Raw genomic sequence first — 14,594 nt, 5'->3', positions numbered from 1 at the left:
GCAGGGAGATCTGAAAATGGGAAGTGGTGAAATTACAAAATTAGTGAGCACAAGTAGATACATTGAGCGTTATCATCAGAAAGTGTAAAAGACCCATTGTCACTGGATTGCTAACTACAAATGACCATTCAATATTTTGTAAAGCATCAATGCTGTAGTGTTCTATTTCTCATTTAGGTTTTTAAACAAAAATGCTATGACATAACCATTAAATGACAACTTTTATTCCCACTAACGTACCATATAATTTTCTAGCGTGCTCATTTAATTCATTTTTAAAATGTTACACCATAAATTCTGTCCCTATCCACATTACATGAATGCACTTCATATTCCAGCTTGTAGACGATGGGGCAATAAATCAACAATCATTATAATGTAGGAACTTTTAGGCATAAAAATGTCCATAGGCTTAACGAGCCCTTTTACTCTTTCATAAATCAACCTTACCTACCCGCTTTCTCACCATGTCCTATCTGTTCTCACTCCAGAAATAGTGAGCCCAAGTAGCTGCGTTGTTCATCATCATCAGCAAGTATAGAAGACCCTTTGCCACAAGATTGCTAGCTACACATCTTGAGCCGATTTAGATTGTCTATTTGAATGAGCCTCATCGGATGAAAAAAATTCTGTCTGACTGCCCTTCTTACCCCTATCCTCCTCATTTTAATTTTGTTTCTCTCTGAAATCTGGAACTTTCACCATCAATGTCTTAAGTTTCAACCTTTCACAGACATTGAGCTATGTTGATACCTGAACAAACTACTCCAATCAATAAAGACACTTGCCTGGATCAAAGAATACCACAGCTTTGAGGCAAGCAAATTCATTTTCGTCTATCTGAAGTTCAAGCAATGGCTTCACCAGCTCATCAAGGATCCTGTTTGCTACGCGCATGATCTCTAACTCTGGGCAGTGCCTGGGAATGATGAAATCATTTCCTGTTGAAAAAGGATGTACTTTGTTAGAGTTGTACCTCCAGGTCACAAAACTGACATAGGTGAACATCTTCTAAAATCCCTGAAAGTCATTAAAAACTCAAAATATAGTTTATATTTATATAAGCAAATATTCCAATTTAGCATCAAGCTTAATAATCTTTCCATTTTTCTAGAAATTTTAGGAAGTATTATTAAGTATGAATGGAAATATAGGAGCAACATGCAGGCAGCGATGCCAGGGTTTAGAGTAGTATTTATAAACCATTGTGGTTTATGATGTCATGTGTACCTAGTAGTGACTTTACTTCACGGTAACGTCTCTGGATTTTTCAATCTTCTGTCTAGAACAATATATTAAACAACTGTACTTTTAAAAATAAAGGCTTATTGCAGACATTTAATATACATTCTCCATTTTTCACTGCATATATCTAGAAGAGTCTAGATAAAATAGCACATGGATTACATACTTGCATTCTGTATTATTTTGCACCATCAGGAGTATTGTGTTTAAAGTATTGGCCGGCATTGTGATGAGTCTCTAATTAAAACGCTCAAGAAGTAGCACCAGAAATGTTTTCTTTTCTCTCTCACCAAACCCTTGTAGACCCATTCACAGAAAATAGCACACCAGCTTCATTTTATCTCTCTAGTTTATTCAAGGACTATGACAATCAATAACTCCTTGAAGTGCCTTATGGAGAAAGAGATGATTGGCTGTGGCACTGTGACGTTGACTCCATGTTTACATTTTGAAAACCAAGCATGCATTGTTGCATATCCTATGCTCCTTCCTTCCCAGTAACTGCATAGTACTGTACTGAACAGTTGGCCCATTTCTGACAGCCCTAACATTCAGGGCGAGATCGTCACACACAAATGCACACAGACTCAGGGAATCTTGAACAATGGTTAGAGGATCTCTGGCCAATCATTAAGATAGTCGGAGCAGACTTGTGAACTTCTTACAAAGCAGGTATCTTGACCACCTCTTTGGGTGGTCTTGCATTGCCAGAAAAACAGCAAATCAAAGCAGCTTGAATATTGTGATCCTACTCACTACATTAAAGATGACAATTCATACCTAGCAAGAGGATGTCCTTGTAGGGAATTGAACGTCTGGCCAGCCCCAGCAGCAAGTGTTCCCCTGCATGAGCTCGAAGCAATGCAACCTATAGAGAGAGGATCACAGGAATATGAGTATGCCATTCAGCCCCTTGAGCCTATTCTGACATTCAGTTACATCATGGCCAATCTGTACTTCAACTTAATTGGCTCGCCGTTGTTCCATATCTCTTAATACCCTTACCTAATAAAAATATGTTGATCTCAGTCTTGAAAATTTCAATTGACCCAGCCTTCGCAATCTTCTGGGGGCGAGAATTCCTGATTTCCAATATCCTTTGTATAGAAAAAGTGCTTCCTGATTTCACTCCTAAATGGCCTAGCTCTATTTTAGGATTGTGCCCTCTTGCTATGGATTCCCCCACCAGAAGTAATAGCTTCCCCGTAGCTACTCGATTGAATCCTTTTATTATCTTAAACACATCAATTAGATCCCCCCCTCAACCATCTAAATTCAAGAGAATACAAGCCAAGTTTATGCAACCTGTCCTCATAATTTAACCCTTTAAGCCCTGGTATCATTTTGGTGAATCTACACTGGATCCACTCCAAGGCCAATATATCCCTCCTGAAATGCAGTGCCCAAAACTCAACGCACTACTCCAGATGGGGTCTGACCAAGGCTCTAGAACTGAAGCATAACTAACTTCCTTTTTGTATTCCAGTCCCCTTGAGATGAAGGCCAACATTCCATTAGCCTTCTTGATTTACTTCTTGAACTTGTGCAATGGCCTTTAATGATTTATGTACCTGGACACCTAAATCTATTTGCTCCGGCACAGTTCTTAGTCTCTCCGCCATTAAGAAAATATTTTGATTTGTCTTTCCAGGAGCCAAAGTGGATGACCTCGCACTTCCTCACAATGACTCCATCTGCCACAGTTTTGCTTACTCACAAAATTTCTCTACGTCCCTTTGTAACTTCCTGCCCCCATCTACGCAACTTACTGTGCCTCCTAACTTAGTGTCATCTGATGGTGTACTTATTGCAACCCCACATCCTGCTATCTGCAATCGTCTTTATCAAAGCTGTTACTTTATTGTGTAGAGACTCAATACACACAATTGGCCCAGAACTTCGGTAAAGAAAGGTAAGTTTATTTTTAGCCCCGTTAGAAAATAAAAAAAATTTTCAAAAATTTAAATTATTGTTTAAAATAGTTATTTCATGTAATTTATAGTTTATTTAAAAAATGTGATGGTTTTTAAAAAATGTATTTGAAGATTTAGTGATGTTTTGGGGCTCGTAGTATTTCTAAGTTTGACAGCACTTCCTGTCAAACTTATGAATGAAGCATTCCCTGCTCCGATTGGCTCCCCATGGCCCACGTGATCCCAGGGGACGCATCGAACTAACTGCGCCCCTGGGATACGCAAGCACTGCGCGCCGGCAGTTGGAGGAGGCCCAGGATCGGAATCCCATGTGCGGGCCTACAGCTCAACGGCCGGCGCGCTAGGTAAGTGCAGGTCGGAGGCCTGCACCCGCGGGAAGCCCTCGACCCGAATTTCTGGGCCATTGTTTAAAACATTTCAAATGCATTGCTTAAAACAACGCACACAAAATACCTTGTACTATCTGGCTCCTGGCTAATACTTTCTTACTTCTGACCTGCGGTGAACAGACTGTGCTAAGGTCAGATATCAAAAGTGAACTGGACCCATACAGTACATCAACTGTGTCAACTCATCACACTACATAGAGTAACACAAAAATAATGTCCCTGTGAATTTTTCACAAGAGCAATTTGCTTCCCATTTCCTGTGCCTTTCACTGACCTGGTCATCCAGTAGCAATTCACAGAATGCCGGGATATATTTCGCCCATTCTACCAGCACAAGCAGCTGCTGCTTCATGGACTCACTGACATCATTGATAGTTGCGATCTTCTTCATTGCAATATCCGCGTGATGCACAGGATTTAAAGCAGAAATCTACCGATAGAGAAAATTGTAAAAATTATACAAGGTGATATACAAGCACTTGAGGAGCTGTGATAATGAGATTTGATTCATTTTTTATTTGACACATATGAAAGTGGCCTGACACCATTTTATACCTGCCATATCCTTGGATGATTTCAGCCAGGCTACTGGGGTGAGGTGTCAAGGAATGGTAAGGGCATTTCTCCACCACCAGGGAGAATTAATTAGGTCAGGTCATTGGAGAATTTTCAGTGGCAAGGGGAGTTTTTGTTTTAAAGATTAAAATAGAATTAAATTAGAACTGATTTAGCAGAGACTTGAGCACAAAAATCTAGGCTGACACTCCAGTGCAGTGCTGAGGGAGTGCTGCACTATCGGAGGTGCCGTCTTTCAGGTGAGACGTTAAACCGAGGCCCCGTCTGCTCTCTCAGGTGGAAGTAAAAGATCCCATGGCACTATTTCAAAGAAGAGCAGGGGAGTTATCCCCGGTGTCCTGGCCAATATTTATCCCTCAATCAACATCACTAAAAAACAGATTATCTGGTCATTATCACATTGCTGTTTGTGGGAGCTTGCTGTGCATATATTGGCTGCCACGTTTCCTACATTACAACAGTGACTGCACTTTAAAAAAGTACTTCATTGGCTGTAAAGCGCTTTGGGGCGTCTGGTGGTCGTGAAAGGCGCTATATAAATACAAGTCTTTCTTAAAGAATACAAATATCCTCATGTAATAATTTTCAGGAACATTGTTTGGGGATGAAAAGAAGAAATATACAGCATTTTAGTCATAATAATGTCACAAGCAAATGGCGCAATAATATATTTCAACATGATTGGTATTTGTGAAGAACTTAAAAACGCTGAAGCCCCTTTAAGCAATTCAGTTTGTTTAACAACAGTATGTACTGAACAATTCCAGTAGGTGGCATCACAGTAAACACATTCTGACCAGAGCAGATATTAATAATCCTAAGTAATAAATTATTACATTGGATTACATAGGTTATATGGCACAGAAACAGGCCATTCGGCCCAACCAGCGCATGCCAGCGTTTATGCTCCACTCGAGCCTCCTCCCGTCTTTCCTCATCTCACTCTATCAGCGTAACCCTCTATTTCCTTCTCTCTCATATGCTTGTCCAGCCTCCCCTTAAATGCATCTATACTATTCGCCTCAACCACTCCCTGTGGTAGCGAGTTCCACATTCTCACCACTTTTTGGGTGAAGAAGTTTCTTCTGAATTCCTTATTGGCTTTGTTGGTGGCTATCTTATATTGATGGCCTTTAGTTATGCTCCTCCCCATAAGTGGAAATATTATCTCTGTATTCATTCTATCAAAAGCTTTCATAATTGTAAAGACCTCTATTAGTTCACCCCTCAGCCGCCTTTTTTCAAGAGAAAAGAGACCCAGCCTGTTCATCCTTTCCTGATATGTATACCCTCGCATTTCTGATATCATCCTTGTAAATCTTCTCTGCACCCTCTCCAGTGCCTCTATATCCTTTTTATAAAATGGTGACCAGAACTGCATGCAGTACTCTAAGTGTGGTCTAACCAAGGTTCAATACGGGTTTAGCATAACGTCCCTACTTTTCATTTCTATCCCTCTAGAAATAAACCCTTGTGCTTGGTTTGCTTTTTTTATGGTCTTGCTAACTTGTGGTGCAGCGTTTAATGATTTGTGTATTTGTACTCCGAGATCCCTTTGTTCCTCTACCCCACCTAGACTCTCACCCTCCAAGTGATAAGTGACCTCCCTATTCTTCCTACCAAAATGTAATACCTCACATTTATCTGTGTTGAACTTCATTTGCCAATTATTTGCCCATTCTGCAAATTTATTAATGTCCTCCTGTAATTTGTTGCAGTCCTCCTCAGTATTGACTATCCCCCCAATTTGGTATCATCCGCAAATTTAGAAATTGTGTTTTTGATTCCAAAGTCTAAATCGTTAATGTAAATTGTGAACAGCAGTGATCCCAGCACTGATCCTTGTGGAACACCACTACCCACCTTCTGCCACTGTGAATAGCTACCCTTTACTCCCACTCTCTGCTTTCTACCTTGAAGCCAGCTAGCAGTCCATTCTGCTACTTGTCTCCTGACTCCGCATTCTCTGACCTTGTTCATTAGTCTATTATGGGGCACCTTATTGAAGGCCTTTTGAAAATCTAGATAAATTACATCTACTGAATTACCATTGTCTACTCTCTCTGTTACCTCTTCAAAAAATTCAATAAGGTTGGTCAAGCAAGATTTTCCCTTTTGAAATCCATGCTGACTATTGATTATTATACTTTTCATTTCTAGTTCTTCTATTCTCTCCTTTAATAGGGATTCCATTATTTTTCCTACCACCGATGTTAAGCTGACTGTATATAATTTGCTGGACATGTTCTAGACCCCTTCTTAAATATAAGTATTACGTTAGCTGTACACCAGTCCTCTGGCACTACAACTTTTTCTAAAATATTATTAAATATGTGTAGTAATGCCTCTGCTATCTCTTCCCTAGATTCTTTTAAATTGTGTGGATGCAATCCATCCGGACCAGGGGTTTTATCCTCTGAGTTTGATTAGTTTGTTTAATATATCCCCTTTTTTATTTTAAATGCACTTATCTCATTACTCATTTCATCATCCAATGTCATGTGCACCTGTTTTGTCGCCCTGGTAAATATTGAAGCGAAATAATGATTTAATATTTCTGCCATCTCCCTATTGTTACCTGTGGTATTGTCCTGTCTATCCCTTAATGGCCCTATTCCCATCCCAACCTTTTTTATTGTTGTGCCTGTAAAATATTTTACTATTTTGTTTTATGTTCCTTGATAATTTAATTTCATAGTTCCTCTTTGCCTTCCTAATTGTTTTTTGACTTCTCTCCTAATCCCTTCATATTCTCTCTTATCATGCACTCCTCTGCTGTTTATGTACTTAAGGTATGCCTCTTTCCTTACCCTCAATTGTTCCCTTATGACTTTATTCATCTATGGAGTCTCATTAGTGTTTAGTTTGTTCTTTCCTCTTAGCGGAATATATTTTTCCTGCACTCTTTTGAACACCGTTTTAAATGTTTCCCATTGTCATTCTACATTGTTGTTTGCCAATATTGTTGCCCATTTTATCTTCCAAGTTCTATTCTCAGCCCCTCAAAATCAGCTTTTCTCCAATCTATTAACCTGGTTTTTCTCATATTTATGTCCTTCTCTGTTATCATCTTAAAGCGTATTATATTATGGTCACTATTGCCTATATGTTCCCCTACTTTTACTTCTCTTATCTGCTCTGGCTCATTCCCCATAACTAGATCCAATAGTGAATCCTCCCTTGTTGGGCTTTTTACATATTGGGTTGGAAAGGAATCCTGTAGACATTGTAGGAACTCCATTCCCTTATCCCCTTTACCTACCTCTTCTGTCCAATTAATATCAGGGTAGTTGAAATCCCCCATGATTATTATTCTATGTTTTTTACTCATTTCTCTAATTTGTCTGCATATTTCTTCCTCACCTCCCTTCCACTATTAGGTGGTCTGTAGACTATGCCTATTAGTGTGATTGATCCTTTATTATCTTTTATCTCTATCCATATGGATTCTATTTTTGTCTTGCTGATATCTACATCCCTTTTTCCTACTGCCATTATGTTATCCCTAATATTACAGCTACTCCACCTCCCCTTTTTCCCTCTCTATCTTTTCTAAATATGTTATACCCTACAATGTTTAATTCCCAGTCCTGATTTTTCTGTAGCCATGTCTCAGTAATCCCTACTATGACTGGTTCCTCCCAACGCATGATTGCATCATGCTCCCCTGTTTTATTACAGACACTGTGTGCATTGCTGTACAGACAGTTTAACTCATTTTTCATCGGATTTCCTCTCACTTTGTTTAACCATCTTTTTAGACTCCTGTTCTATAACTCTATTTGCTCCCTTGCCATCAATGTCCTCCCTTACTTTATTCTTTCCTATGTTCACTTTTCCTATTTTGTTTATATTTAGGCTGCTTATGTTTCTTGTAGATCCCTCCCCCCTTCTTACTAGTTTAAAGCCTTTGCCACCTCCCTATTTACCCTTTCCGCTAGGACATTGGTACAGCTCCTTCCTGTCCCAGAACTGGTGCCAGTGTCCCTTGAAAAGGAACCCCTCTTTCCCACACCAGCCCTTTAGCCACGTGTTAATTCTCCTGATCTGTCTGCTTCTATGCCCCTTTAAGCAATTCAGTTTGTTTAACAGCAGTATGTACTGAACAATTCCAGTAGGTGGCATCACAGTAAACACATTCTGACCAGAGCAGATATTAATAATCCTAAGTAATAAATTATTACTTGTGGTTGTTGGTTGCACTCTTTTATATAAAACAAAAGGGCTTTCCAGCTGTTATGAAACAGGTCAAAACATTTCTTCACACAGAGGGTGGTGAATCTTTGGAATTCTCTACCTCAGAGGGTGGTGGAGGCTCAGTCATTGGGTATATTCAGAACAGAAGTCGATAGATTTCTGACTAGTAAGGGCATCAAGGGATATGGCGATAGGGCCGGTGAATGGAGTTGAGGCAGAAGATCAGCCATGATCTCATTGAATGGCGGAGCAGGCTCGAAGGGCTGAATGGCCGACTCCTGCTTCTATTTCTTATGTTCTTATGTTCTAACAGTAATCTTCTGGAGATGCACAAGCTCGGAAGATTAAAGCAGACAGGGAGAAGTGGAAAAATCTGTAATCAGGTTAATGGAAAACTATATTGAAATATAGCATGATAGAGTCCTCCTTAATAGCTGCAATCTTGTGATGGATTTCTTTACTGCTGTCCTGTACTATGTGAGAGAGTGTGTCTAAGGAGAGAGAGATAGGGAGAAGTTGGGGAAGAACTGAGAGCTTCAGAGAAACTAGGGAAGAAGGGTGGGTAGGCAGAAACTGAGGAGATGGCTGGATAACAGTACAGTACTATACTATGGACCAATTAAAGTCCGTTATTGTCACGTAGCTAATAAATTCCTGACAGTTTATCAAAAAGAAACACAGGGAACTAATCACAGAGAATACAGGTGAGTATCACTGTGCCATTACCAAAATATAGCCAAGTTACTTGTGACATTACTATATGACAAGTAACAAATAGTCATAATGCTGAAAGGCATGGAGTAAATCATGTCATGGGAGGAGGTGTGCCACTGATGCAGAAGTAGATCTAATTGTATAATACTGGAAAGTAACACATCTTGTGACAGCGGTTAAAGGCCAATTCCAAACTGATCAGAACCATCAGAATGTCCTATTTCCTATTTCCTGAATGGGGTGCTGTTGGGGGAGGTCAATTGTATATTTCTGCTAAAATGAATTGAGCAAAGCTATGCAGATGAAAATGTATTTTAGCTTCTCTGTTTAATAAAATGTTGTAGGAAGCTGTTTGTATTTTTAAGATTAATATTGTTGAGCATTGTTTGTTTGCCCATGAACCTACCGACAAGCATCCAAAAGCAGCCTCATATACTAATCATGAGCCATTATTTGGTCTTGCTGGCAAAGGAAATGTTGGAGATTTCTGCGAACGATGGCTGACCCACCAACAGGTTAAAAACAACAAGATTTTTCAGTTCAGTATTTCATTCTTAATTCTGGGGAACTAGGGGTCTGTGTAACAGGAGGCTTGTGTTGTGTACATCATAATTAAATCCCAATTGACACCAAGAATGAAAGAGAAAACTTTGGGCAGAATTTGCCTATCCAGGATTACATGAAATGTCCTCATTATTTTGGCATTTAATATTTGTACTCGGTGCTATTTGCTGAATTACTTTTGCACTTCACATTTCCATTGAATCCCGAATACCTATTCTCACTTTACTCTATAATAACACGTCCGTATTTAGCAATCTACTAATTCTGAAGAGTGCAGCATGAGATAACACGCAATGAGGGCGAAAAGATAACTGCAAGTAGAAGAATTGTTAATGCTGGGCGTCATGAAACTCTGCAAGGGCCAATTACTGGAAAGGTACAGATTGCAACTCACAGGGGACTAGCTCTGTTAATGGGAACGGCTGATAGAGTCGCAAGAGAAATTGCCCAAAATTGGAACAGTATTTATCGAAATGATGTTGGCACTGCCCAGATGAGCAGCATGCAATTTCTGAAACTAGCAGCTTTGCTGAAACTGACAATAAGGGTAAGTGACCTTTCCGTTTATTGATGGTTCTGATCAGTTTGGAATTGGAATTTAACCTCTATCACAAGATGTGTTACTTTCCAGTATTATGCAATTAGATCTACTTCTGCATCAGTGGAACTCCTCCTACCATGACATGATTTACTCCATGCCTTTAAGCATTGTGGCTATTGTACCATCCAACAACCTGTCACTCCATACAAGATCTTCAGCAATCCATTGAGGCAGGTTGTTGGTAACTAAATAACTCCACGACTGCAGCAACCTTTACAGCACCCTAACCACTTGTAAATACAAACACAACCCAACTGCTAGATATATCATAAATATAACAGTTGTGTTGGACTGAGCTAGAAGGTTATGACACAATTTGAAGATTCAGATGAAAAAAAAAGACTTGCATTTCTATAGCGTCTTTCACAACCTCAGGACGTCCCAAAGTGTTTTACAGCAATGAAGTACTTTTTGAAGTGCAGTCACTGTTGTAATGTAGGAAACACGGCGGCCAATTTGCGCACAGCAAGGTACCACAAACAACAATGTGATATTGACCAGATAATGTGTTATTTTTAGTGGTGCTGATTGAGGTGTAAATATTGGCCAGGACACCGGGGATAACTCCGCTGCTCTTCTTCGAAATAGTGCCCTGGGATCTTTTATGTGCCATGGGATCTTTTACGCCCACCTGAGAGAGCAGACGGGGCCTCGGTTTAACATCTCACACTAAAGACGGCACCTCCGACAGTGCAGCACTCCCTCAGCACTGCACTGGAGTGTCAGCCAAAGGTCCTTCTAAGTTGCCGAGTGCGAGGCTATGGCTGCACAGTAATCTGCAAGGTCCCAAGCAGGCCACGCCCAAGTTTTTATATTGGAAATACCGCACGTGTACAGAAATTTAAAGGGACGGCGCATTGAAAGAAACAGGCCACGCAAAACAAAACGTTCAAATAAAACGTTAACCAGGGAGGGTAACCGGCCGTAATGCTGCTGACAGGCAAAGCAGGAAACATTGGTGTCAGCCTGGATTATTGTGCTCGAGTCTCTGGAGTGGGACTTGAACCCACAACTTTCTGATTCAGAGGCAATATGATGTTCACAAACTGCATGGGCTCCATTGGCACAGTTTATGAAGCCACGTGACCTAATTAGCTTTGTCACACAGACTGTTCTTTCTGGACATAATAGTATTGAAAATAATTATTGAATGACATTTTGCATTGATAAATGATTTCATTAAACAGCTTTGAGCATCACTATGTTCATTTGTTTTGGTAAAATTACCTGCCAAGCCATTGCTTCTGCTTGTACCAGTGTAGTAATGGAAAGAGAGCCAACATCTTCATAGCTGGTTCTGCGAATGCTGATCCTGTCCCTTTCATTCTGCACAGCTTTGCAAAATATAAAATTCAACGTTAAACCACCAGTATTCAATGCTCAAAATTCGGATTGTGCATCTCTCCCTGAAACTTTTTGTTTTCAATAAGTTAGTGACGAGAAAGAACTTGCATTTATATAGCACCTTTCACAACATCAGGACGTCCCAAATTATTTCACATCCAATGAAGTGTTTTTGAAATGTAGTCACTGTTGTAATGTAGAAAACATGCCAACCAATTCGCACACAAGATCCAACAAACCGTAATGAGATATATGACCAGATGGTTTGTCTTAAGTAGTGTTGGTTGAGGGATAAATGTTAGTCACGACACTAGGAGAATTCCCCTGTTCTTCTTTGAATAGTGCCATGAGATCTTTTACATCCACCTGAGAGGGCAGCCAGGACCTCAGTTTAATATCTCATCCAAAAGACAGTAGCACAAAAAATACTGCACTGAAGTGTCAGCCTGGATTATGTGCTCTAATCTCTGGAGTGGGGCTTGAAGCCACAAACTTCAAGCGTGTCTGCTGTGGCTCAGTGGGTAGCACTCTCCCCTCTGAGTCAGAAGGTTGGGGTTCAAGCCCCACTCCAGAGACTTCAGTACAGAATTCAGGCCAACACTCCCTTCGCAGTACTGAGGGAGTGTTGCACTGTCGGAGGTGCCGTCTTTCAGAGGTGATGTTAAACTGAGTCCCCGTTTGCCCACTCGGCTGGATGTAAAAGATCCCATGGCACTATGTCGAAGCAGAGCAGTTCTTTCTGGTGCCCTGGCAAATATTTATCCCTCAACCAACATCACTAAAATAAATGTGGGGAGACCAAAGGCAGACTGGGTGACCGCTTTGCAGAACATCTCTGTTCAATCCGTAAGGGTGACCCCGAGCTTCCGGTCGCCTGTCATTTTAATTCACCGCTCCATTCCCACTCAAACCTCACCGTCTCAGGCTCTTGCATTGTTCCACAGAAACCCAGCGTAAGCTCGAGGAACAGCACCTCATCTTCCAATTAGGCACTTTACAGCCTTCCGGACTCAATATCGAGTTCAACAATTTCAGATCATAACCTCGGCCCCTATTACATTTTTATATATATTTTTTATCCACACCTTTGTTTTGTGCCCTTCCCCCTTTTTTTCTCTCCCACATGGCAGCTGTCTCTCATTCTGCCAGCGCATGTCACACCTCATCTAGAGCCGACTTTTGTCTCCACTAGTCCTATCACCATCTCGTCTCGTTTTGAATACCTCTTAATGTCTCTTCACTTCTCTTTTGTTCTTTCATCCCCATTTCCCGGCCCCCAAACTGGCCTTTTAATCTGTTTCATTTCCTGTGTATTTTCAGTCCTGACGAAGGGTTTCGACCTGAAACGTTGACTCTGTTTCTCTCCCCGCGGATGTTGCCGGGCCTGCTGAGTTTTTCCAGCATTTTCTGTTGTTGTTTCACTAAAACAAATTATCTGTTCATTATCACATTGCTGTTTGTGGGACCTTGCTGTGCGCAAATCGGCTGCTGCATTTCTTACATTACAACAGTGACTCCACTTTAAGAGTACTTCATTTGGAACATCCTTGGGTCATGAAGGGTGCTATATATATATGCAAGTACTCCTGCCTCTGAGTTAGAAAGAAACAAGAAAGAAAGGCTTGCATTTATATATCACCTTTCACTGAGCCAAAGCTGACACCTCATTTCACCATATGCAAGCTGTTCTTTCCCCAAGGTAATGGATGGAACAAACCATAAAGACACTGCTGGAGGGCTAAACTTCCCACTGAGAGCACGATTTCTAAAATTTGCCCTTAAGTATTCTGGGTAGTACTATATTATATGAATTTACCAGCAGATGGCAATCTGCTGTTACATTTTCTTTGGTATATTTATTATCATTTACAATTGCTAGAAAGAACTGGATTTGTCTTACAAATAAATGTGAATCGTATTAAATATTATGCGTGCTTGATTTATTTATAGTATCTTCTGTTCTTTCTATTGGTTTAAATGAAATGAATTTCAAGGTTATGACACAAGACTTATACATAATGCACCAATCGTGATATATTTTACAATGGGGCGGACTTCCTGTGTGTACTAGCTGTAGCAAAGTCAGAAACTCGTTCTTTAGAAGCGCATTTATGATTTGTCTACATCAAATACACAGGAAATCTTCCTCCATTTTCAGTATATCTTAATGGGGGCATACTGCAAGAGCAGTATGAATCGGTAAATTTAGAAACTTCAGACTTGCAGAACGTACATCCAATAGTTCAGCACACTAAGGATGATAACCTGCTATCTTTTTGTTAGAATTCCAGGCATTAACAAAGATTATTTTCTCTGTGACTGTTCTAGAATTGTTTAGTGTGTCAAGCTCCAGGTTCTGTACTTATGATGACTTTCATTTTATTTAAATTTACTTATGCTAGGTTAGTAGAAAGAAAATGCACAAGACAGGTTGAGGTAGAAAGTGGATCTCGTTACCCCTGGTTTACGGGCATAAAACAGGTGCAATGAGGCCCAATTTCCTGGACAAAAGTCCTGCCCTCCCCGCCCCCCCCCCCCCCCAAGGATGCCTGAAAAACATCCGACCTGAAATTGGGTACGGCATTTTTCAGGCGTCTGGCATGGCTGCCTACAACAGGGGTTAGTCTCCTTGCAGATACTAATGCAGAGCCTAATGCCTCTTTTAGGATCCCTCAGGGAAATTGGCCTGCAATGAGGGGGCCAGGAAAAAAATGGGCTGAGTCATCAAAGGCAGAAGACCAATGTAAGAAGAGAATGAATGAGAGAAAGCGAAACCACTGGTGATTGGTGAACCTCTGTTGTACGCAATAGGTCCAGAATAGCAAAACTAGTTGCTAGTTGATAGCTGGCGCTATGGAATCTATCCATTTACCGTGGGGTAGCTTCCACAGCACAAGTGGAAGCATAAAAACTGTTTGCAAGTTGTTATTCCATCTTTCATTTCTGCCTGCTGGCTAGGGAAGGTCCATACTGATACATTTTTTTTTATCACTGGCACGTGTGACTGGCCTGAATAAATGGCTAGAAACA

The 14,594-nt window shown here is 40.5% G+C and overlaps 1 protein-coding gene across 2 annotated transcripts in view; it reads right to left on the bottom strand.

Annotated features, from left to right (window-relative positions):
* The window catches only part of LOC147116679 (hepatocyte nuclear factor 4-beta-like), a 61,471-nt gene that overhangs the window by 13,273 nt on the left and 33,604 nt on the right, over positions 1 to 14,594 (bottom strand). For both annotated transcript variants that reach the window (XM_085991783.1, XM_085991784.1), the window contains exons 4-7: positions 11,448 to 11,554; positions 3,843 to 3,998; positions 2,026 to 2,113; positions 789 to 941 (exon numbers count right to left, since the gene is read on the bottom strand). In XM_085991783.1, coding sequence (XP_085847909.1) covers positions 789 to 941; positions 2,026 to 2,113; positions 3,843 to 3,998; positions 11,448 to 11,554 — 504 coding nt within the window. The remainder of the gene's footprint in view (positions 1 to 788; positions 942 to 2,025; positions 2,114 to 3,842; positions 3,999 to 11,447; positions 11,555 to 14,594) is intronic.

The sequence above is a fragment of the Somniosus microcephalus genome, chromosome 6 (genome assembly GCF_052327205.1).
Source record: "Somniosus microcephalus isolate GS21.2 chromosome 6, FLI_Smic_1.0, whole genome shotgun sequence".
Lineage (NCBI taxonomy): Eukaryota > Metazoa > Chordata > Chondrichthyes > Squaliformes > Somniosidae > Somniosus > Somniosus microcephalus.
This window is presented reverse-complemented; position numbering and strand designations above follow the sequence as displayed.